Raw genomic sequence first — 25599 nt, 5'->3', positions numbered from 1 at the left:
GGGCAGAGGATTTGAATCGCTTTAAATAATATACAAATAGTCAATAAGAACACGAAAAGATGCTCAACACCAAGTCACTAGAGAAATGTAAATCAAAACCATAATGGGAGATCACTTCACATCTACTAGGATGGCTAAAATCAAATTTGGACAATAACTAGTGTTGGCAAGAGCATAGAAAAATTGGAACCCTCAGACGTTGCTGGTGGGAACATAAAATGGTACAGCTGCTGTGGAAAACAGTTTGGCAGTTCTTCAAAAAGTTGAATATAGTGACTATAGGACTGGACAATTCTACTCTTAGGTATATAGCTACAAGAACTGAAATCATATTTCACATAAAAACGTATACACAAATGTTCACAGCAGCATAATTCAAAATAACCTAAAAGTGGAAACAACCCAAATATCCATCAATGGACAAACTAAAAGGAGTATATGCAAACAATGAAACATTATTCATCCATGAAAAGAAATGAAGTGTTGATATAGCCTATAATATTAATGATCTTGAAACATGCTTAGAAGACAGAGAAAAGACTATTGTATGATTCCATTAATATGAAGTGTCCAAAACAGGTGAATTCAAAGAGAGAGAAAGTTGATTAGTAGTTTCCAGAGACTAGGGTAAAGGAGGAATGGGGAGTTGATTGCTAATGGGTATGGGCGTTTCTTTTTGAGATAACAAAATGTTCTAGAATTAGATAGTAGTGATGGTTGCAAATCTCTGTGAATACACAAAAAAACCACTGCAATGTATATTCGAAAGGGTAAGTTTTACGATGTAAATTATGTATCAATTTAAAATAAGGATCAGAGTAGAAATAAAGTGTGCTCTCTATGGTGGCCCAACTGGACATCTTTATCTGCAGTGTGATGCCAAGTTTTGGATACAGTCACATGCCTGCATTCAGGCCCTCTGTTCTCTGCTTAACAACTACAGGAGCCACTGCACATCCATGGGGACGGGGGTTCCTCAACCCCTGCCACAAACAGGGACAGATGAAGAACCACGTGGCATACTAAAATGTAGTCTCACATTGGCAATCAAGAGGGCCAAATGTGTTTGTGAGGGCTAGATGGCTCAGAAAAAGAGCCAGAGTCATTAAGAAAGAATAAGATAGGAAGAAAAAAGGGAGGCAGGAACTCCTTGATAGAAATACCCCTCCGAAGCTGGGACCTATCTGAGTGGCAGGGATGATTCTGGCATACATATGGTCTGCCTGGTTTCCGCATATAAAGTTGGTGTCATTTCTGGTGCTGTCAAGGGTAAACGCTTTAGAATATTACAGCTTCATAGAGAAGAAATAGCACCTGTGGTTTGAGGGAAAGGATAAGAAAACCACTAAGCAAAATTCACTACACTAGAAAGAAGAAGGAACATTTTCAAAATGTTAGAAATGGAATCAGCCAGTAAGGCAGGATTCACTGACTGCCACACAGGCATTGCTACGAAGGTAGCAATAACAGAGTAGGTATTATCACCCTCGTTTTACAGACTCGGAAACTGAGGCTTAGAGAGGGTAAGTGTCCTACCCTAGGACACAGACAGAAAATGGTGCTGCTAGGGTCATTATTTAGGCGGAGGATGCAAAGCCCTTGTTCTTCAACATTGGGCGATACTGATTCTGGAGAGCTCATGGATGGATGGTCTAGGTCTTGTGTCCTCTGTATTTTTTTTTTTTTAAATAGGTTTATTGAGATATAATTCACACACTATACAATTAACCTCTTTGAATTGTACAATCCCCATAATTACTTTTAGAATATTTTTTCACCCCAGAAAGAAACTCCATACCCATTAGCAGTCACTCCTTATTCTTCTCCCAACCCTCCCCACTAAACACTAATCCACTTTATGTCTTTATCGATTTGCCAATTCTGGACGTTTCACGTAAATGGAATCATACAATATGGTCTTTTGTCACTGGCTTCTTTCACTTAACATGATGTTTTCAAGGCCATCAATGTTGTAGCATGTTATCAGTACCTCATTCCTTTTTATGGCCGAATAACAGTCTACATTTTATATATCCATTTATCAATTGGTGGACATTTTAGAGATTATGAATCACGCTGCTATGAACATTTGTGCACACGCTTTTGGTGTGGACATATGTCCTCATTTCTCTTGGGTATAGATACCTAACGTGGAATTGCTGGGTACTCTATGCTTAACCATTTGAAGAACTCCCAGACTGTTTTCCAAAGTAGCTGCACAATTTTACATATACCATCAGTGTATGAGGGTTTCAGTTTCGCCATATCCTTGTTAATACTTAGTAGGTGTAAAGTGGTACTTCATTGCGGTTTCAATCTGCATTTCCTTGATGGTCAGTGATATTGAGCATCTTTTCACGTCTTTATTGGGCACTCGTATATCTGTTTTAGACAAATGTCTATGCAGATCATTTGCTCATTTTTTCATTGGGTTATTTGTCCTTTTATTATTGAGTTATAGTAATTCCTCATATATTCTAATACAAGTCTTTTATAAGACAAAACTAGCATATATTTTCTCTCATTCTGTGGTTTGTGTTCTTACATTTTTGATGGTGTCATTTGAAACACAAAAGTGTTTAATTTTGATTAAGTCTAATTTATCAATTTGTTTGTTTGGTTATGTTTTTGGTGTCCTATCTAGGAAATCAGTGCCTAATCCAAAGTCATGAAGATTTATGCCTACGTTTTTTCCTAAGAGTTTTGTAGTTTAGTTAGCACCAACATTTACATCTTTTCTCCATTTTGAGTTAATTTCTATACATGGAGTGAATGTAGGGGTCTAACTTACTCTTTTAAATGTGGATATCCAGTTGTCCTAATACCATTTTTTGAAAAGGCTTTTCCCCCCACTAAATTGTCTTGCATCCTTGTCAAAAATCAATTGACCATAAATGTGAGGATTTATTTCTTGATTCTCAATTCTATTCCATTTACATCTATCCTTATGCTAGTACCATCTATGTATTTTTTACATTTGTATTTAATCCTTTCCCCCACCTCTACATTTTTATTATATTTTAATTCATTGTGTTGTAATGATCTGTTCAAGTGTGCTTCCTCCAGTGCCTGTGAGCTCTGAGGGTAGGACTCATTTATTTTCTTGTTTATCTTTGTACCCTTGGCAGTGAGCATAAGTTCCTTACAAAAAGATATCTTTAACAAATGACTCACACACAAAATATGTTAAGCTCAATCTCTATTTTCCTGCCTGAGCTCTGGGGGAGGAATAAGGCTGAGGGTCACCTACGGATTTCATTCACACAGCTTATCCCCAATTCCTTCTTGGAACAAATAGTTGAAAGTAGATTTTAGGAGATGACAAATGATCCACAATAAGGATTCTCTGGGAAACATGGACAGACCTGTACGTGGTTATTTAGTATTTACACTTGCCTCCCTCCATTTGTGGGGAAATGTCAAGGTTGCAGTATCTACAGATGCCTGTCCTTTCTCTTTTGGTATTCTCCTCCTGGGAGGAGTAAATGCAGACTTTGACATGCCTTTCATAAAATTACCAGATGTCTTCCACATTCTTCCTCTATACTTCCTCCTCACCTCATGCAGTGTTTCTCCTCTCCTCTGGAGTTCTCTCTATGCTGACTGTGCTCCTAGTTTAACAGAGGCTACGTGTGACAGGTTCATTCCCTCCCTGTGGCATGTCCCTGTCTGTGGGGAATCTGAGGTGCTTCTTCATACCGTGTTTCCCCGAAAAGAAGACATAGCCGGACAATCAGCTCTAATGTGTCTTTTGGAGCAAAAATTAATATAAGACCCGGTCTTATTTTACTATAAGATCGGTATAATATAATGTAATGTAATATCATATAATACAATACAATATAATATATAATACATAATATAATATAATATAATATAATATAATATAATATAATATAATATAATATTATAACACCGGGTCTCATATTAATTTTTGCTCCAAGAGACACATTAGAGCTGATTGTCCAGTTAGGTCTTATTTTCGGGGAAACACAATAGTTATTCCCATATATAACTGGCCAGGAAACAATGCCAGATATTCTGCTGGGTTTGGGGGATGGAGACATTTTTTGTCTGTGTGAGTCTATTAGACAAAACAAAGATAACCGAGGGGACTTCTAGGCTGCTAATGATGTTGGAATTGGTGGCTTTGCCTGTAATTATCCAGGGCAAAAAAATGGGATTTGAAATACTTTTCTCTATTATACTTCAGTATTTTTCTCAGCAGCTTTTTCTGCTTTTGGTGTGGAATGAGTCCCCATGATTAAACAGCAACAACAAAGATAAAAGACAGATGTTATGAAGAGAAATAGTACGCTTCAAATGAAATCTAGTACCTGGTTGACAACAGTGCTCCTCTTTTGAAATAACCCGTCGATTCTGGATGCTGTATCTTCTAACAATGGCAGTGTTCCACTCTCCAAAGTCAGGTAACTTTGTCTCAAGTCATCCAGTGCTTTGGATTTAATTGCAAGTTGGTTTTCTATATCCTGGAAGGGCAACAGAAAAAAGTTCTCAGATGCACAATATCACAAAACAATAAGGGATAAGAGACAGGAAGAATTTGCTCTTTTCAGGTAAAAATGACATTAGAGTATATAATTAAATAATATTACACCAAAGACACATTAATCATAACAGTCTTAATTTTTATAATGAATTATTACAATATAAATTTATAATAATTTCAATTGTTTCATGGATGTAGATTTTTAGAAGTCTAGGTAACAAGTCCTTATCATCACGGTATAGTAGAAAGAGTCCAGGAGATCTAGTTCCCATTCCATATCTGCCCTGTACTGGCTGTTTGACAGGCCTTGTCATCAAACTCCCAAGTTGGCATTTTCGCATTTGGAAGAAAAATAGGGACGACACCCTGTGTTGTGCACAGCTTAGAACATAAGTGAAAACAGGGTGGTCGGTTGGCGGATGGTGTAGGACTGAGCTGTGGAATGTAGGCTTCTTGTCAGGAAGTACTTGTGTGTCAGATCTGAGGTGGCTGTAGGAATTCTAAAGTGGAAGTGACTAGTGGGTATTTAGAAACAGGATTGGAGCATTTGAAAAAGCTCTTACGGCGGTGTTGCTGCTCACATAGTATGTCTAGTATTATTCTGTAATCTTCTAGGTAGTCGGGGTCTTAGGTGAGTTTCCCCCCCTATAGTGAGTAGTACCACACCTTCATATCATGGGTGCAGAAGCAGTATAACCTGGCCATCTGCAGCTACAGGGACAGCTGAAGTGTTCGCAGTGGGCAGCGGAACAATCAGGGCACTGTGTAAGGAGGATGCATCTACATTTGGGGGAGGGCACCTCAAAGACTAAGTGACCTGGCAAATGAGCACTAAACAACAAAGGGCACACCCAACACCCTCCAGCCCAAAAGCGATTCAGACAGTTGTTCCAAAGGACAAGAGGTCCTTTCAGAACACCTTACACAGTAGGTGCAAGAAAAGCATTTTCCTCTGAAGAAACAGAATGAAAATACTCAAAATCATGAAAACTTTAGAGTAATTTTGTGACTATTTGATAAACTCTTTAAAAGACACAAAAATTGGAAAACATCAACGTCAAAATTCCCTTTGGACACTTTTTTTTCCTCAGGATTAACACTCAAACCTCTTAATAACAATAACCATGAAAATATTGTGGTCTGTTTATCATAAAAGTCACATTCTGCAATCTTGAAACTCATGGATAACTATCTATTTGACATAAGAAAGTAAATGTATGGGGCTTTGGAGGAGAGTCCCCAGAAATGACCTGGGCTTGCCCTACTCCGTGGAGCATAAGGCGTGACTACAGAGCCTGACAAGCTGTGCGGGACAGGAGTTGTGTGTCTTCTCACCTGACAATCCAGGAGCATCTTCTGCACCGAGATCACACTTTCAGGTTTTTGTAAAGTTTTCAGTCTCTCCTCTTGCGCCTCCAACCAGTTGTTCAAAATCTGTATTTTGTTTTCATTCTCAGTGACACTTTCTAAAAGTTGTTCTAAACGTTGTATCTACAGGTTAATGAATAAGATAATAAAAATTTCTTATTTTAAATCATGTGCTTTAAAATGTAAATGTCATGATTATGATACTTTAAATAGGATAATTTTGCTTCTTTTCAGATTTCTAGTATTTTGCAAAATAAGATCTCCCAATAACTTCTGGAATAGATTCGTAAGTCCAGAAATAGATTTTTTTTAAAGGGGGATTTTAATTCTAACATTTAAAATGAAAGCTAATATGCTAAGAAAGCTGGCTGTTTTAGAGTTCCATAATATCTGAAAAAAATGAAATCATGTTGCTAACATTCAATATTATATATTCACACATACATACATACATAGTATATGTAACGTTTTGCATTTTTTCCAGTATGTCACCGGCACTTCCTGTGTCTTGATATATGCCTTAATTTGAAAGGCTGCCCAATATTTCATCAGACACAGTACAACTTGATTAATTACTCCTCTGTAGCTGGAAATTAAGGCATTCTACTTTTACCAGCATAAATAATTGTGAATTGACCACTTTGTGCCATTATCTTTTCCTTTTTGAAGGATTATTTACTTAAGATAAATGTGTAAGAGGTGCACTGCTGGGTTAAGAGATAAGATAGATGACTATTATGGCCCTTGAAATTTCAAAATGCTTTCCAAAAGGGTCATATTTAAGCCATTATTGGCAAGGTATGAATGTGATAGCTTTGGGCTTTTACCTTTACGTTATTAAATTTTTCTAATTTCATAAGTGTGTAATGTTACATTAATGTTTGAGTGTCTGATAGCTGAAGTTGTAATTGTTTCATGTTTATTTCTAATTACAATTTTCTCTTTTGTGAACTGTCTGTTCATATTCTTTGTCCATTCATGTGCTTGAATCTTAATTGTATAGATCCGTTTGTATGCATTCTCAACATAATAAATCAACCAATTGTCACTATCAATTATATATAGGTATTAAATATTTTTCCAAGAACTCTTCTTACTCTTTTCCGAGTCATGGGATGAAAACCTATAAAAAGGCCACATACATTTCTTTTTTCCTTTTTATTATCTTTTCAAAGCTGAAATACTTTGTCCCCTTTAAACATCTACTTTCACAGAAAATGTCAAAATCTCTGGCCATTTAGTAGCCGCACATAATCCTACACATCTTAATAAAATGTCTCCTCTTCACTTGCCTAACTCAATTTCCCACTAAGAAATCTCAAAAGAAACAGTAAGAACTATTTTCATACTCTTTTGGAGAATGCTAAAACACAGCTTCTTTGGCACAGTTCGAAAAGGCTATAATTGAGATGATTATTAGGTTTAACTGCAAATGAACTATATGAATATCTTTTAAAGTTTTTCAGAAAGTGGCATTTTGCAGAGGCCAAATCCTACATCAAACTGTGACATATGAGCATACCTTTCTATTTAGTGTTCCATGGACCCGCTGCCATTGGCGGTTCATCTCTCCCAGGTGCTCGGCAAACTCCGTTCTTTCATAGCGCTTACTTTCTACGTCACAGGTGCTTAACTGAAGTAACGACTGGTTAACAAAATCAACTATCCACTGTTTATAGTCCATTTCCATTCTAAACTCCTAAAACAAAACAAACAAAATTAAACAACCAAAGCCTGAACTGAGGTAGGTCAGATGAACTGGAGGTCCCCTTTGGTACACAATAGGAGGTGCCAAGCTCCCATCCATTAGTCATGGGGCACCTGTCAGGAGTTACGGTCTACCTTCTCCAACCCCACCAGGTACCTGCTTTATTTGAGTGAAGAGTCTTTTTGGAAACACCAAAGAACAGTTACTTAACACCTATCGGCTGCCCGGTATTGGGGCTAGGATAGCCCCTGATCTCAAGAAGCTAAGTCAAGATGGGGAGACAGACAAGCATGCAAATAATTATAATACAGTGTGATTGATAGGAATTAATGACAGCACCTAATTCCAGAAAGTAAACTAATCTGGCTGTGAGAGTCAGGGATAGATTTCCAAATGAGAAGATACTTGAGCTGACTTTTGAAGGATGACTGAGAGGATTTCTGCAGCTAAAAGTGGAGCACTGGAATTCCGGGCCGAAGGCACAGCAAGCACAAAGGTGCGAGGGAGGAGGGAGAACGCCAGAAACAGTGGAGGGGCCTCAAATTATTTGGTTCAGGCCGAGCCAAGGGTTTGTTTGAGTGGGGGAATGAAAAGACGAGGCTGGGGGGGTGCGGGAGGGGGGTGGAGAGCCAGTTAAAAACTTGCATTCTGTCCTGTGGTGATGGGAGCTACGCGGGAATGTAAGCAGAATAAGAACAAGTATACCAACTTATCTCTCGAGAATCATCCACCACGCCATTCCCCACACCCAGAATTAGTTCTTCTAAATTATATCCTACATGTCTCTTTGTTCAGTATTTCCCCTCAGATTGACGAGCCTTCTTTAATGAAAACGCCTCTGGCTCTTGTTATATAATTACCTTGTACTTGTGAAGAAGATTTTTAACTTGAGATGCAGAACTCAGTGAAAGCTCAGAGTCTTCATCTGCGGCTTGATGTTCCACATTGTTCATCCAGCTAATCATTTCTGTGATTGCTTTACGAGATGGCAATTTCTCCATCTGAAGCTGCAAGGACAAAATGATTTCCATTTAATTACCCGCAGTTAACAAAATGAATCAGGGCATCACTTAAGATGATATCTGGTTTGATAAAAGGTTTTGCTACATAATTATGCAGGTTATTCACAAAAACAAACCCAGCATTCAAGCTTAGAATAAGCGACCCCAAAACAATGACAATGACCTTCACATAAACTAAAACAGTGATGCCGATAAACTGGGAAATAAAGTAATTAAGCCTGATTTCTTTCTCAAGAAAGATCCCATTGGAGGAGAGTCCAGTAATTAGGACCTATATTCAGTGGTGCCAAAGAAAAATAGGTAGTGTCAATGAAAATTATTGAGTCAAAGAAATAATTTAAAAATACTTGTGAGCTAACAAGTGAATGCTAATTCAAATGCTGGGTCTTTAAGTACTTACCTGGTGAAGTTTTTCTTGAATATCTGGAAGCTGAGTTATGAGCATTGTCCACTGTTGTTCAAACTGGGCTAAAGAAGCTCTCAGTGTAGCCGTGTCAGCTTCTTTCAGGTGAAGAAGTTGGTTCCCAGTACTTATAACTGCAGTTTTCAAGGAGGACTTTTCATCGAGTTCCTTTGAAAACTCCTAAAGGAAACAGTTTTCAAGTTTAGAAACTTTTAAAATGTAAGTATAGCACAGAATAACCAAGAGTCAGAATAACTGGTTAGAGTCCAAAACAAAATAACTGAATTCAATTAAAATAGTAAATATTTGTATGTGGATGTATATGTGTATATGTGGAATGTGGAAAAAAAGTATGTGGAAAAAAAAACCACATTTTTCCTAAGTGTCAGACACTGTTCCAGGCATTAGATATATAGTGGGGAACAAAAGAGATGAATTCTGCCCTGAGTGACTTATAGTCTAGTGGATTAATATTTTTAAAAATAGACAAATCATAATTTCAACTTTAAAAAAGTATGGAGCACACCAGAAAGTTCATATTAAATGAAATAAATGCAACAAATTTTTAACTAAAATATTTGCAAACTTGTGTACTTACAGGTTTTTTAAAGTATATTTTAAAATACCTACATTTTAATACCAAAGTGAGTAGTCACAGCTACAAAATATGAAAAATGGAAAAAGACTATTGGAAAGGACTAAAAATTTCAAAAGTGTAATTTATATTGCAAAATACTTTATTTTCTTTAAAAGAAATCTCAAAATAGAACATTTTAGAAGAAATATCAGTTTTGCATATAATAATTTAAAACTATGTATTAACTTTAACATTTGTGAATTAATAATCCTATGAAGTTTTTGTGGTGGCAGGGGAGTTATTGTCTGCATTTGTAAAACATGCCCCATGTCAGAGCAAGTTTTAAAATATATATATTTCATAGGGTCAATTAAAAATATACTGTATCACTATTATAAATGCATAAATGAGCAGTACAAACAAACATTTCTAAGACTGGAGAATGCAGCTGCCATCAGTCCAAATCTATTCCTTATCCACAAATGATTATGGAGACTATCTAACCCTCATCATTTTTCAGATATTTATTTTTAACTGATAATTATCTGTGCATATTCCATTACAACTTACAAAAAAATTGTCTATGTTGCTTCTGACTGTATCCAAGTCCTGAGACACATTGAGGGACTGTTCTTTCCAATAGTTCAAAGTTTGTTGAGAAGATTCCAGCCACTTGGTTAACTGATCTGAATCTCTGTTGTAACTAACAGGAGCAAAGTGAGAGAGAAAGCAAGTTAGAAATGGACTCCATTGATGATATGCAATATGCACCACCAGCATATGTTCTTATTTTACTGCATGTTTTCATGGTGTTTCTAAGGACTGTACTATTTTAGCTCATGTCCCAAATCTGATTTGCCTGGCATTTTCCATGACTGTCTTATGACTAAATCAAGAACAAAGTGGCATTTTAAAGTCTAAAACATCCTTTAAAATTTTTTTATTTTAATCAAAGCTACACGAAAGTAAACCCATGGGCAAGGAGAAAGATTACTTTTTATTTATCAAATGTCCTCTCATAGATTTCTTTATAATAAAAATATAACCAGCATTTGTATAAATTGTACAAGAGCAAAGTGCTGTTTGCTGGATGCCAACAAATTTACTTGATGTGATAAAAATATCCAAATAAAATCCTGTTCCTCTTGTAACTTTTAAACTTCTTTGGGTTAAGATAGCCCCCTAGTAGGCAAGGATGAGAATGAGGTTTAAATGTTCCATGTTCTGTGTCTTACTCAAGGGGCTCAAAATTAGATCAACTAAGCAAAAAAAAAAGTTGCTGAAGAACTCCAAAGACTTTTTCAAACTATGCTGTTAGCTGACAACATTAAATATTTTTAAATTTTAAAACTTTTGGAAGAGGGTACAAAAGAGCAACATCATGGTATAAAGATAACGTGTATAATGTTATGACATAATTCCTCGTTTCCATAGAACAGATTATAGATTACCCTGAATACAGCAAATCAGTATCAGAGACTCTAGGTCCCATTTAACCCAGAAGAAGGATCCAACTGCCTCAGACCATCAAAGAAAAACTGTAACAGAGGGATCACATGTAAAATCCGGTTCACTACAGAACCCCTCTGAGGTCTTTCTCCACAGCAAAATTTTGTGCCTAATCAATCCCTAAGGAATCATACCTGAGCAGATACTTGAGAAGTGTTTGTAGTCTGTGTAGTTCATGGTCAATTTTTTTGTTCAGGGACAACCACTGCTCTTCCAGTTTTGCAATCTGGCCCTCTAGCTCAGGACAGCTCACAGATGCCACCAGCTGTTTGCCTTCATTCAGAGTCTGGTAAAGCCGGGCATGCTTCTCATCAATGTTTCTTTTTATTTGCTAATAAAAGTCAAATCATAGAACAAATTATTTAAAAATGAAACCGGCCAACCTATTCACAAATACTTCCTTGAAAACCTACAATGGAGGCTACTGAAAAACATTACCAGTTTCTTAACCCTCAAGACTCTTACAGTCTGGCTGGACAAAAATGATTAATGGCTTATTGATCACTTTTCACAATGAGAGGTTCCAACTAATGCATTTCTATGGCACAGGTTGAGCTCTGTAGACTTATACATGCACACAAAAAAATTCACAGATTTAAATCAATAGTTAATTCCTCCACCTGAAAACAAAAAAAGCTGGCAGTCTATGGGACACATTCAGCTTGCAGACAGGTTTTGGGTGACCTGAAGATTATTTTGAAAATTAAGAAATTTTATATTGAAATTATGATTTCCTATTGACTCTGGGAAAACTGGATCTAGCCATCTGGGTCTGCATTCTCACGGGGCAAAGAAGAGTTGAAACCGACAAGCAAGAGGCTTCTTGAGAAGAGCCTGTGCTCTGGTTCCCCTCCACCACTGTCCCCAGCACCCTTCTGACTGCAGACCCAGGCAGTGCCCCTTTTTCTGTCCCTCTGCCTGGCCCCTGTAAGCGTTTTATTTTGCAACCTAGGTATGAAGAGGATAAATCAGAAGCATTTCTTTATTATCCTTTAGACCGAAATAGTAGGAAAAAAATTCGTTTCGAGAGTCTTCTAAATGTAAGGATTCAGAAGGGAGAAAGGAAGAGGACGTCAGGAGAATAAGTTAAAGCAGACACCACGTCATTAATAAAACTTCATGAAAAGAAAAATAAAGTTCTTCAAAACTGCAAATACAATTGACCCCCTGAAGAGAACTCTGTCTAAAGGCAATTATCTTCCACTGTTGGGTTCAGTTAATGACATGTATCCAGACAGCTATTTAAATTTAATCTTTAAAAATAAATTATGATCAAGATAGAACTTTCACTATTTTCCAATTTGGTAATTTAAAAAATTACCAAAAATTCTACATCCAATGTTCTTTCCATCACTCCCATGTGTGATCCCCACCCACTGCCCCAGGCTGCTGGCTAGAATAATGTCCCGAAAAGAAAAAAAAAAAGATTCCAGTTTTCTAAACCTTCGGTGAGAGACACTTCATTTTTAGAGCATCTCTGAGAAGTTTTAATTTCCTCATTTTACACAGGAGTCTGACTGCACTGGGCACACGGCCCATGAGGTGCCCAGCCAGCACTCAACACGGGTTTGCTTTGACTCCTGAAGCCGCACAACTGAGGTGTATGTTCTACGGCCCCCAGAGGTCCACCGATCAAGACACATGCAAATCTCTCCAATACACACAGGAACGAGAACGACCTTAAGAAGTCTGTAAGTGAGATGGGATTTACAAGATATCTGACTTCTTTTAGTCTGGCAAGTTTATTTAAATGTCTTAGAAAAATTGTTTAATTTTTAAATAGAATCACAGGTTACATTTTAAGGGATATAGTCACATTTGGGAAAATAATCAGGTTTCTATCACTTTGACTAGTATTAACTCTTTCTTAATACAACAGGTTCAAAATGCTATTTTCAACTGCATTCTTTTAGCTGTTCAGATGTAACCATCTGTATCCCTAACAACGAATTAAACTGCAGCTTCCTGCCCCCAAAGGATTGAGATTTACCTTCGAGTCAGGCTCAATAAAGTAAGATGCCAAAGATATCAATTATAGCTTTCTAGACATTCAGAGAATAGAACTACGGTGTTCCAACCTCTGGAAAATGTTCCTTATAAGAGCTTAAAAATGCCTCCAAGGAAATGGCAGGGCCCTGCCACGTATCTCGTGCTTTCATTTCCCAGCTGGCCATTTTCTTTTCAGGCACCAAAACAGCTTTTGAAGTTTTAAAGGTGATATTTGATAACTACCTCTAGTCACACAAGTCACATTCTCATTACACATATTCTAAAGTTAAAACGAAGTATTTCAAGTTTCTGTTAAGAAGATTTAAAACTTGTTTTTAGCTTGTTGATCATGTTCTCAATGCCACTCAAACATCATTTTAAGGTTTTTATCTTTTCCGTGGCATTGAAATCCAAGGCACAGAAACTTTGATACTACTACTAAAAGTTACACAAGAAAATTTTAAAAATTTGAAGTCTTTTGAAGGAGCTTGTGGCAGGTAATAGATTATTGTCTATCTCGCAGACTATATTCAATCAGAGCTTCACTGTAGTAATATGTTTAGAAGCCCATATACAAAGTTCTTTTCATACTTTAGCTCATTTCCATAACCACTGACACCCACCTCCTGACATAGGTAGAACTAGCTTATCTACATCCTGCAGATAAAGAAACGAAGGCTTAGAGACAGGAAAGGTGAGAGAAGTGCTGAGGAGCTCATGATCAAATCTGCAGTCTCCCAGATATGTCCAACAGTCAGTATTTCATTTTAATTCAAATCATTTATCTTTAAAATCAAGCAACGTAGTGAAAACAAAATAAAAGCACAAAGTGCTATAGACCATGCCTTTGACAGCTTAAACAGAAGCAAAATACCTGGTAAAATGAAATCCTTTCCACTAATCTTTCCTCTGTCTCTTCCACCAAACTCACAGAGGGCAACGTAGAGACAAGAATTTCCAGGTCCTTCTCAAGAGACGCATAGTTTTCATCAAAATCTTCCCATTTCTAGAGGATCAAGAACATAAAAATCAATGGGAACCCTTTTCTAAAGTAATTCTGTCATTTTCTAGAAAGCATACATATAAAAATGAACTAAGACTGTACAAACTTTACAGGTTCCGGGGTTTCTAAGAGATGTTATCCACCCTAGTAAGAGCTCAGTGTCTAATGGAAAATAATTCCACTGCCTTTGGAGATAAAGTTTTTAAAAATCCAATTGGCATTAGTGTTTTATGCTTGTCTCATCAAACTGAGTACGGACAAATATGATTCAGTGATGTTATGTTCGCAGCATATACCTCTGTGGAGGCCTCAGAGCCGTACAAGAATCTCTCTTATTTGGAAAGGCAAAGGGACAAGCCCTCCCTGCCCAATCCCTAGTGCCTCAAACACTACCCTTCCATACTGCTGAAAGGTGCTGGGTTACACTTTACCAAGGGAGTACTACTGCCTGAGTGTGAATCTTGCCTTGTCCTGGCTCTCTGTTTCCACAGAAGCCCACCTCTAGGGTCTCAGCACACTACACGGTGGACTTATGAACACTCAATATTATCTGCTGGAAAAATAACCACCTGACTAATTCTCATATCCACTGAAATAGCGGGTCAGCTGGCTATTAGGGGCGCTCACTGGGATCATGAAGTCTTTTTTTTTTAATACCATGAAATATTACTATAAATATCAATTTGACACACTAACTAGAAAATTTTATTACCATAAAATAACACCATAGCCTATCACATTATAAAGTTGACTATTTCCTTGCTTTTTGTTTATTTCCTGTATGTGCTAACATCCCCTGTGTTCAAAAAGTTAAAGGGGAAAACCTTAAAACTGAGAAAGAGCTTTGCTCAAGCTTAATTTTTTTCTTTGAACTGGGACAAAGACTGTCATGAATCCACTTCAGCAACAGAAAGAACATCTGAGCCTGTCCTCTGGGAAGTACAGTTTCTGAACCACTGACTATTTCGTACAAATGATCTCATTCAAGATCTCAATGTGCTTTCAATTTTGTTTGCTTTTACTACACAAACCTAGAAGGTAGACTGATGCTGCACCAACCCTAACTGACACATAAGAAACCTCAGCTAATGTTCCATCCAGGGAGCGATAGTCAGAACCAGACCAGGGTACTACATTCCTCATAGTTAGTTCCCATTTAATTACTGCTTAATGATAACTAGATACTTGTTTTGGACACCTGAGGTGGTGGTTGAACATCTGGAATTCCCAGCTGAAGTACAAAGTTTATGTGACCCAAATACCTGCAACAAACTCTGTAGCTTTATTCCACACTGGTGTGACTTTTCTTCGAGTAATTTAACCTCTTTTACTTGTTCGGCCCAAAATGACTCTTTCTTTTGCAATAAAGAAGGAAGCATTTTGTTGGAGTATGTTTGGATCAACAGCATGTCAGCAACAAGCTTCTGGAAAAAAAGCTGTAAAACAGTGGTTTTTAATATTTATTTCTACATTGTGAAAATCTTAAACACCAAGTTACTTCAACTTTTTTAATATTTGCTTTTTTAATCCAAAATCCCAGGATAGCCACGTAGAGTCAAACACAGGAGAAAACAAAACTATGTATATCTGAGTCTTTGAACAGAAATGGCATTTTAATAATACATAAAGAAAAATCGTCCTAAGTAATATTTTCCACTAAATAGTCCATGATAAAGGGCAAACATTAATTAGTCAATTTCAATTTCCAGTGAGATCCTCCTAAATCAGTTATTTTGAGGTTTAAGAAACTTTACAAAAAGGTAGATACTGACGTAGCTGAATCATTTCAAGACAATAAGCTGGATGGATAGATGTATTAGCCCAAAGAGCCCACATATGCAACAGCTGGGGGTTCCTAAACTCTGACTCTTAACTTCTACTACTCAATAAGACGACTAAATAAAGGGAATCTGTTGACATGCTCTACTGGGATACTGGGTACGTAAAAGCTCCCAGAAGGCACGTTAAGAATATTTAAAGAGGAAGGCTTTTCTTCGCATGGTGGTTCTCCATTTACATCAGCTGTCCTAATTATTTGGAGGAACCTCTTATGTGAATGCTTTCTCCTATTCCTTGAAAAGGATACAGACTGGTTTATAAAAGCAGCTAGCATAGAGCTGGGCACATTGGAGATATCAATTGATATTATTTTCTCCACTTCCTTGATACATATTTACCTTTGAATTTCTTAGACTAAGGTCTCTTTATCAAAGGCCTTGACTTAAGCTGGTTGAAAGTGGGAACGATATCTTCCACAATTTTTATTATTTGCACTTAAGTTATTGCATATCTTTACTTGGTGATCATGAGGTTTTTTGGTTTAATGAAATAAGTGGAAAACTAAAGAGTTTACTGCAGCATATACTAGGTATATATTTATATATTTAAACACATATTTATTTTGATTTCAGTTCTCAGGAAAGCCTTTCCAAACCTCCCAAATTCAATTTCCACCACTGAATGCTCTCTAAGCATGTACCCCAAATTTAATTTTATATTTGTTTAAATGACTCCTTGATAAATATGTCTTTTCAATCAACTGAAAACTCCATGAATGTAAGGAACTGCATCTGCTTTCATTCACAATCATATTCTTAGTGTTTAGCAGGGTCCCTAGCACACAGTGAGCACTCTAATAGATGTTTGTTAAAAGAATGAATGAATGATGTATTATTCCACCAAGGAAGAAAATGGATGCTCTCTGTTCACACTCAGAAAAACTTAGTCTATGAAAAGGTGATCTGACCTGTGTATCTTACCTTGTGATTTTGTATTTGAGCCTGTAAGGCAACTTTATTTTTGGTTTGTTGTAAGTGGTCATGAGCAAGCTTTTCCTTTCCGATATTCACTAGTTCCACCATGCCTTGCAACAAAGCATCTTGCTGGCTCTCACTGATGAAAGGGCTGCTGAGTTCTGAGTACCTGGCTCTCAGGATATCCCACATACTGTCAAGTACATCCTGAGAAGAAAGAGCAGGTGTGCACAAATATTTTCATCCAACCATGAAAATAATCCATATGCAGAACACATCTAAACTCCCTTGTGGAAAAATAAAAAAGTCTTACTCCTTATAATCACAGTAATTCCCTGATCGACAGTTTTCTGCTCAGACATACCTCTAATTTGTAAACCTCTTGGAGTAAAGCATAAGGTAAACGAAGCCTCTCCCCTTCGGCTCTTAATTTTGCCACACGGCTTTCAGCGTTCTGCAGCTCCACTGTATATGCATCTGCTTTCTAAAGAGACAATGCAAAAAAGTAAAACCCTTTAGTAAGTTGGAGAAGAATGTGTATTCATTTTGAAAATATTAAAGAGTAAAGACTTAAAGTTAAAAATTTTAAAAATTAAAATAAAAAATTAAACAGTAAAGAATTACTGCTCTCACCTCTAGCTCTCCCCAAAGACCCACAGTTGACAGTTTGTTCCTAATGCACACTAAGCACGTACCAGCAGACGACACGTGCCCATCCTTAAACTCACTGAATTGCACACATTCTGTTCTGCAGTTTGCACACTCACTGATCAGTTCCTCAGCCATTCCTCTGATCAGTACAAACATTACCTGGCTCCTTGTAAACACACACGGCACGCCATGGTAAGGCTGCACACTGCATTAGTAACAGTCTGCTCTTAATGGACTTCTGGGCTGGTTAGAGTTTTTAATTCAGGCAGTGCTGCCAGGTCCATCCTTGAATATTTATGGACATATTTATCTTTATGCACTTGTCTTATTCCCTTGGGATAAGTGCAACCCAACACCTAGAGCAGTGCCTGAACAATGCAGGTCCTCAATTAATACTTGTTGAATAAATGAAGTGAAACTGCTACTGGATGGAAGAGCATTTATGCTTAATATTCTAATATAGTCTAGCTAATAATCCCTAGAAACTGGACCAATCAGCACTCCTACCAAGAGGGGGTGGGGCCATTCCCAACACTGCACAAACTTAAAATTTTGCCCAGTTGATAGGTGAGTGGTCTTTTGTTGTTTTGATTTACACTTCATAAAGCACTACTTAAGAGATGGTTTTAAAGGTCAACATATATATTTTCTTTTTTTAATTTACTTAAGCCTTGCCATTGCTCAAAGGGAAGTGGTTCAAAAGCATAACTTATATACAAGACTCTTTGGTCCAAGGTTAGGTCAGCTTGAATTATTTTGACTTGATTACCTGAAACAGCTCATCAGTACTCTGGCCACTAATTTCATTCAGAGACTGTTGTAAAGATGTTTTATTCTTAATAAGTTGGTCATATAATTGCTTTATTTCATTCTGTATAAAAAGATAAATGCAGGAAACAGTGAGAATTTCATTTAAGCCTTCAATACCGTTTTTTTTTTTGTTTTGTTTTTTTTTAATTTAGTTGTCCTTCAACAGTTTAGTGGTTATCAGGGGGAAACGGGAGATGTGGGGAGATAGAAAAGGGTAAAGAGAGTCAAATATATGGTGACAGGAGGAGATTTGACTTTGGGTGGTGAACACACATTGCAATATACAGATGATGTATTATAAATTTTACACTTGAGACCTACATAATTTTATTAACAAATGACACCCCAATAAATTTGAAAAATAGATACAAATAAAATTTAGTTGCCCTTGTGTTATTAGAAATTTCAAACATATACTAAAATAGAGAAATCTTTGCATTACCATGATCCAGCTTTAACAACTAGTGACTTGTGACTGGTCGTCTGTCCTCTGTACTCTCCCCTGAGCTTTCTTGACTGTACCTAACCTTCCTTCCCTCAGATTATTTTGAAGCAAATCCCAGGGATCATATTATTTCATCAGTATGTGTTTCAGGATGTATCTCTAAAATATAAATATTCCCCCCTTTAAAAATACTACAGATCAAAGCCACTTCCTTAGTATTATTAACAGTCCAGACAGGGGTCACATTTTTATAATTGCCTACAATTTATCTTTTTGGTTTGTTTGAATTGGGATTAAATGAGGTCCAATAGGCTGCAAAAGATTAACAGATATCTTAAGTCTCCTATAATCTCTCCATGTTCCCCACCCATCTCTCTTTTCTGTTTCTGGCATGGGGGTGGGGTGTGTGTGAAAAAATAGGTCATTTATTCTGTACCGCTCCCCACTGTCTGCATTGGTTGACTGCACTCCCACTGTGCTACGTCCCTTGTGTCTATTTTACTTAAGTCCTAGAGGCTTTATCAGATTCAGGCTTGATTTTATGGGCACGGTTCCTTCACAAGTGTTGTGCTTCAATTTTTTTTCCATCAGACAATTTTAATGGCTTCTTAACCAGTCTACCTGCCCCACGTCTCTCCTCCAATACACATTAAACAATGCCAGATGAATGTGCCCGAAATATTCATGAACTGTCATTCCTTTGCTTAAAAACTTTAACGGCTCCCTCTTACCTAGAAATATTTCCATACAACACCCATTAAGTGGCTGAACGTAATATAGGAAAGAAACATCACATTAGTTCAACATAACAAATTCATATCTGAGGATTGAGAAAGGGCCTTGCTTTTCAATGATCTCTATGAGCAGCAGAATTTAAAGACCTTTACAGAAAGAATGTGTCGCCGCTTTCCTTAGCAATTCCTATTCACGAATGCTGCCAGGAATGGGAATTAATGGAAATGAGGAGCCCACGCTGTAACATAAAACAACGCCAAAGCTGGCCGCGTGCCTAGCCCCATACCTGGTAACTGCGGTTATAGTCGAGGCCAGCTTTCAGGGTCTTGCTTCTCGATGCAGCTGTGGCCTGCGTGTGCTCTATGTAAACTTGGAGGCTATCAAAACATTCAGGGAACATGCTGGTGTTCTTGCCAGGCCAAGCCATGGCTTTCAGAAGATCACCTTTCTTGTCACTCATAGCTAAGTAAAGTTTTTTCAGCTCAAGAGCCAGTGTCTGCAAAGTGGAGAGGCAGGAAGACACAGTGAGTGAGCTCTGAGTTTAAGAGGCTTCAACTCTGGCTTACCTAGCGGGCAGTCTGGGATAACGGTCAACACATGGGCTTGTTGGAAGTTCCCTACCTCGGAGTGCACCTGCTGCGTACAAACGTCCTCTCTGACGAGCTCAGGTGTCTGCAGCATCTGCTCTACACCTCCTAGGCACTGACTGAGGGTCAGAAATAGTTCAAATAATTTTTTATCCAAGTTTCTGTATGTTTCTTCGGTCATGTTTTCCTGAATCAAGAAAAGAAAAAAATGAAAATCGTCAGGATTCCTTGCCTTCCTAAGGCTACATTTTCCATGGTTTCCGTTGTCGTTTACAATTTATGTTATACTTTTTTATGAGTAGTCATTTCAAACACTTTGGGAAATAGGTAGCAGAATAAATAAAATTAAGATGTTAACTCTGAGAGATACAAACTTATAAAACTCAGTGTTAGGCAGGGAGTTGACTATTGAATGGAATTAAGAGGCAAATCATAAGATGAAGGACTTCCTTAGGGGGGCCACCCAGGTGGAAGTGTGGTCTCAGATAAATCACACTATCCCTCTTCCCATTGCTCCCACCTCCCACATTTTAATGTAGGAGAAAATGGGTTAAGGAAACCAGGTTATGTCTTGGAGAAGGAAAAGAAGTCAAGAAAGTTGAAGGGATTCGTTAGAAAGAGGTATAGTACCTCAAAGCTAGGGATGGTACAGCATGGTGACTATATAGTTAATATCATTATATTGCATATTTGAAAGTTGCTAAGAGAGTAGATCTTAAAATTTCTCATCAGAAGAAAAAAATTTGTAACTATGTGTAGTGGATATTAATTAGACTTATTGGGTCAGCATTTTGCAATAGACACAAATACTGAATCATTATGTTGTACACTCAAAGGTAATATAATGTTAAATATTAATTATAGCTCTATTTTTTAAAAAAAGAGGGATGGATTGTGGAGCAGGGAGGAGTTAGGAATGTCATTTATAGGTTGACTGTAAGAACTAAGGCCACGCTTAGATGTAGGATTCCAAGAGGGGATCCTAGGGTTGTGCAATTATGCCCTTGTGAGTTTCAGAGCCACAGGACTATTTTAGTATAAACTGCTGGAACCACCTCTTTTTCTTTACCCATGATCACCTTGAAATTTTTGACCAGTTACAAGTGATTTAGAAGCATGTCAAAGCTAGTAACACCCCAATTTGGACTGTTTCCTACCGTCTTCTCTGATGGAAACTTAACATTACCCAGTATACTGTCTCAGCATTAAGCCTACTCAAGGTTGGAAACCTTGCCAATACTCCTTCTCACCATCCCTCCCACCTTCCTTCCTCAATCTCCCAATTCCAGAGCACCACTGCAGACAGTACTAATCGATCATGATCCTTGTTCCTGCTAATCGTAGACTCGGGTTCAGAAGCGTCTGCACTTGGTGGTCTAAGCAGCCACTACCACATTTATCAGAGTTGGCAAGAGAGATAAATTCTATTTGCAATTCTAGGACCCAATCCATTATGTGTTCTATTATTTGTCTGTAAATAAAATCATGACCAATTTACAATATTGTATCTCCCTTCTTTTTTGTTATTGCAATGAGGAAAACATGTAACGTGCAGCTGCTACCTGTGTCTGAAGATTATTGGCTTCTTGACGCAGGTCTTCAAGTTGGGTGGTGTAAGTTTTCAGTTCTTCAGTTGTTGGGTATCTAAAGTTATACACACTCATGCGAGGTAGAATACTTGTATCTGTGGCAACCTGTTTGAACAAGGGAAACCTTATTGCAGACAGTTTGAGATCCTGCTGATGTTAATGTAGAACAGTAAAAATGCCTTAGCATGCTAGCCTCCAAGTTACCTTCCTGGTTTATAAGAAAAATAACTAAGTTTTAAATATTTTGGACAGCTTTGAAAAGTCATGACAGGCTTTACTTAAGACATTTAAGAGTCCATTTGGATATCAAAACAAGGAAAAACAAACCGTAATTTGAAAAACAGTACAATCGTTAATCCTTAAATTCAGTAGCAATGCTATCCACGTTGAGGTTAGCTGTTTCTCTTCCCATTTACTATCTAGTCAAGTCTTAAGATAAAATAGTCACCTCCAGAGACAGATCTGAATCTCAATTTGCAAATGAAAAACTAAACTAGTATTGAAAATGAGCTGTTACTTCAGAAGAAGGAATAATTCAGAGTTTGTTTCTTTTCAAATTGGAAAACTAACACACAAAAAGAACCAGGGTGGTGATAGGTTACTCTGCTTAGGGAAAGAACTACTGATGATGTTCTTTTCTTGGAGAAAGAACTACGTACATGTTACAGTGTGTATAACAAGGAGAAACAAAGTCTCAAGCCCTACAATGAGTTTGATTCAACTTTAATTGGTCAAATAAGGTTCTCTGCAGAGTAGAAGAGAACTGAAAAGTTCCCACCAGATTGGGGCACTGCGAAATCACTGGTAACCTTCGCCTGGGCGCTTTGAGTGCAAAGTTGAAGGCAGAAGCTTGATTAGCTGTGAGCAACAGTGCTATGCTGCTCGTGGGCTCCCTGTGTAAAGGGAACTCTAGCAGCAGCTGGCACAGTATAAATAAAACCAATAATGGCAATGATAAGCTGTGTTGGAGAGAATACTTATTCACAGGTACTGCTGGCACAGGGCGGGCACACTCCAGATTCCAAAAATCTTTTGACGAACGAATGACACTCATATAGCACAGTATCATTCTTAAAGTGTTTTCTACATATATTATTCATTCAATATAGTCACCGAGATTTTATGATGGTTCAAGTGCTGTGCCAGGCCCTCAAATGTGAGTGAACCTGGTAGACACGGTCTTTCTCTTCATCCCATCTAATGGGAAATGCGGACAAATAAATTGCCACACAGTGCAGAACATACATGTGCACTTAATGAATGCCTGTTGGACCTTCAAGGATAAACATGCTTATTTGCACTGTGTGCAGGCTCACACTGACCTGAGGCGCCACAAGCTCAGGAAGAGGCGGCCTTATCTTTGACGCGAGTTCATGATCTAAATATTGCCACTTAGCTCCACTTTGGCTCTGAGTTGACAAGACTGAGTCTGAGGCATCATTTTCAGGGCTCGATGCCTCATCACTTTTAAGGAAAAACAAAAGGTAAAAAGGATAATCAACATACAAAAAATGGATTACTTTCAGACAATGTTTTGTAAGTGAAACACATTCTTAGTTCTCCCAACCATCAAAGTACTCAATGTCCCACGCTTTAAAAATGTTTTACCTCACAGATGATTTCTGAGTTGTATCTTTATCGTGTTGGCAATACTTGGGCCACATTTTCTTGGCATTAAATTCTATGAATTTGATTAAGTCTTTCTGTTCCATTGGTTTCAACTCCAGAACCTATAATTGAATAAGATTCAAATGGTTCAATCAATCAAGGTTTTCAATTAGTACCCAAGGGTTTCTTCTGTTGAGATAATCTGTTTTTGAAACACTTCCTAAATCATCATTTGCTATTTTTCTTTTTTGCTTGCTTGTTCTCATTAACTTTCATTTCTCAAAAATCTACTTAAAACATTCACACAATGACCAAGTGTTGTTTAATGTATATTACACACATGGAAAGTCACCAAAACTATACTAACACACGTTGAAACAATAGGGAAAGAGGGGTTACAGTTACAGAGATAAGTACACCCTGAAGATATTTGCTTAGTTTAAGATGCACGTTTATAACGTAGCAAAGTTAGAAAGTCCCCAAAGTAGCAGCAAAAGAAAGCAGCTGCTGCAGTAAATGCTCAAAACTCAGAGTCGCTGCACATACAGGAAGACCCACACATCATACTTTCCATTCAGTCACGTAAGCAAGTGCTCCAATGGCAGTTGAGCATTTAGTTCAAAGGGAAATTCCACGTAGAAAGCTTTATTCTTATCCTTATAACTTTTAGGAGCTGAAATTACCTGTTGCTGCTGGAAATCTTTTTGTCTGCTGAATTGTGGCCTTTCCATTATAACAGATTCAAATTCAGAAAGGTTATGTGTTTGGAGAACTTTTTGATGCTTTGAAGGTTTCTTCGGAATGGTAGAATGCTGCAAAAAATTATATGATGGCAGACTAATTAAAAAAATGATCCAGTTTATTTCAATTCTAATAATGAGACTACATATTGCAAACATTTTAAATGAAGTAAATCATTGCATTTTGTTATTTACTATAATTAATACTATGATTTAATGCACTTATTTTATAACAACTTCAAAAACCACTACATTTGATGAAGTGGTCATCTTATCATTTCCTCAACTTACTTCATCCAGTGAATTACTAAAAGTCAGGAAATCTATTGCTTTTTTCCCTTAAGGACAAAGTAAAACAAAAAATCAAAAAGAAAAATAGCAGTATGCTTATAAATTCAAATTTTCCCTATGTCTATAACATAAGTCGATTTTTTTTTTTTAAAAGAGAGAGAACATATTAGGATGAAAGGGGAACCTGTGTATTTTCAGCTAATCTTATTTCTGTGAATATAAGACCTCCAAGTAGGAACCACCGTCTCTTAAGTATGGATGAAAATCTTATATAGTAAGATACTACTCATAAAACGCACATTTGCATTTATAAATATCGAATGCTTTAAAGTCACAAGAACACTTTATGATACTTTAATCAATACATATAAATATTTGTAAATGAATAACAAAAGTATCCTGGAAACAGGTTTTATGTTTCTGATGTCAAATTTTAATCTTATCTATAAAGGCTTCATTTTCCAGTCAACGGGAGTCACAAAATCCCTTTAAAATACATCCTTCTTTTATGAAGGTTTTTACACCAGACCATATCACCAGCAAGATCAACCCAATCAAACCAACACAAATCAAATCTACACCATCACTAATAACAACCTAGATTAGAAAACTGCACAGCAAAATGAAACCAGTAACAAAAGCCAGGGCAACCATCCCTTACAGTGTGAAGAGGCATAATTCTCTCTTAGTATAATTCCCCTGTAGTTGTTTCACCACCTGCCCCCAGAGTTCCTTCCTGATAGCTTACCGTATACCTACACACATGTTTATACACAGCGTATGTTACCTGGTCCTCACTGTATTTCTCCTGAAGCATTAGCTGGACTTTTTCCAAATTGCACTTCACAGTTTTCAGTTTCAAGGAAAGTGCTTCAGCCTCTTGGTGAGTGGCTCCACTATCTCCCAAGACCTGATCTCTGCAGTTGTCTAACAGAGAGGCAACCTTGTGTTCAATCTCTGTTAGCATCGTCTAGGAAACAAAATCATTTCATTATTTATAGTTTTGGTCTTGAGCAATTGTTATACCTCAACATGTTAGATTCACTCTCTCTACCTAAATGTACATAAGAAGTTCCAGACACACAGGTTGGAGGGGACGTTGGGGAGAGAAAAAAAAGCTTCCGTATAATACTTGTGCTTTTCAACAGGTGTACAACCAAACCCACGCCAAATTGCAGCTGTCATTCTCTAAAATAATCTAACATAAGTGATTCTATAATCACATTAGAAAACACAGCTGAATGTATCCAGCATAGCATAGTGGTTAAGAACAGACACTGGAATTAGACTGCCTGGGTTCA

General features: G+C 37.3%; 1 protein-coding gene across 6 annotated transcripts in view; it reads right to left on the bottom strand.

The window, feature by feature from the left end:
- SYNE2 (spectrin repeat containing nuclear envelope protein 2) overlaps positions 1-25599 on the bottom strand; it is a 280114-nt gene that overhangs the window by 58417 nt on the left and 196098 nt on the right. For all 6 annotated transcript variants that reach the window (XM_074327378.2, XM_019733404.3, XM_074327380.2 and 3 more), the window contains 19 exons: positions 25086-25268; positions 23951-24079; positions 23268-23389; positions 22982-23123; positions 21633-21764; positions 20105-20257; positions 19770-19979; positions 18263-18364; positions 17207-17326; positions 16849-17049; positions 15352-15525; positions 13961-14092; positions 11232-11428; positions 10159-10291; positions 9009-9191; positions 8447-8593; positions 7401-7577; positions 5846-6001; positions 4338-4490 (listed from right to left, as the gene is read on the bottom strand). In XM_074327378.2, the coding sequence (XP_074183479.2) occupies positions 4338-4490; positions 5846-6001; positions 7401-7577; positions 8447-8593; positions 9009-9191; positions 10159-10291; positions 11232-11428; positions 13961-14092; positions 15352-15525; positions 16849-17049; positions 17207-17326; positions 18263-18364; positions 19770-19979; positions 20105-20257; positions 21633-21764; positions 22982-23123; positions 23268-23389; positions 23951-24079; positions 25086-25268 (2946 nt within the window). The remainder of the gene's footprint in view (positions 1-4337; positions 4491-5845; positions 6002-7400; positions 7578-8446; positions 8594-9008; positions 9192-10158; positions 10292-11231; positions 11429-13960; positions 14093-15351; positions 15526-16848; positions 17050-17206; positions 17327-18262; positions 18365-19769; positions 19980-20104; positions 20258-21632; positions 21765-22981; positions 23124-23267; positions 23390-23950; positions 24080-25085; positions 25269-25599) is intronic.

The sequence above is a fragment of the Rhinolophus sinicus genome, chromosome 3 (genome assembly GCF_057876585.1).
Source record: "Rhinolophus sinicus isolate RSI-liver-muscle chromosome 3, RSI-T2T, whole genome shotgun sequence".
NCBI lineage: Eukaryota > Metazoa > Chordata > Mammalia > Chiroptera > Rhinolophidae > Rhinolophus > Rhinolophus sinicus.
This window is presented reverse-complemented; position numbering and strand designations above follow the sequence as displayed.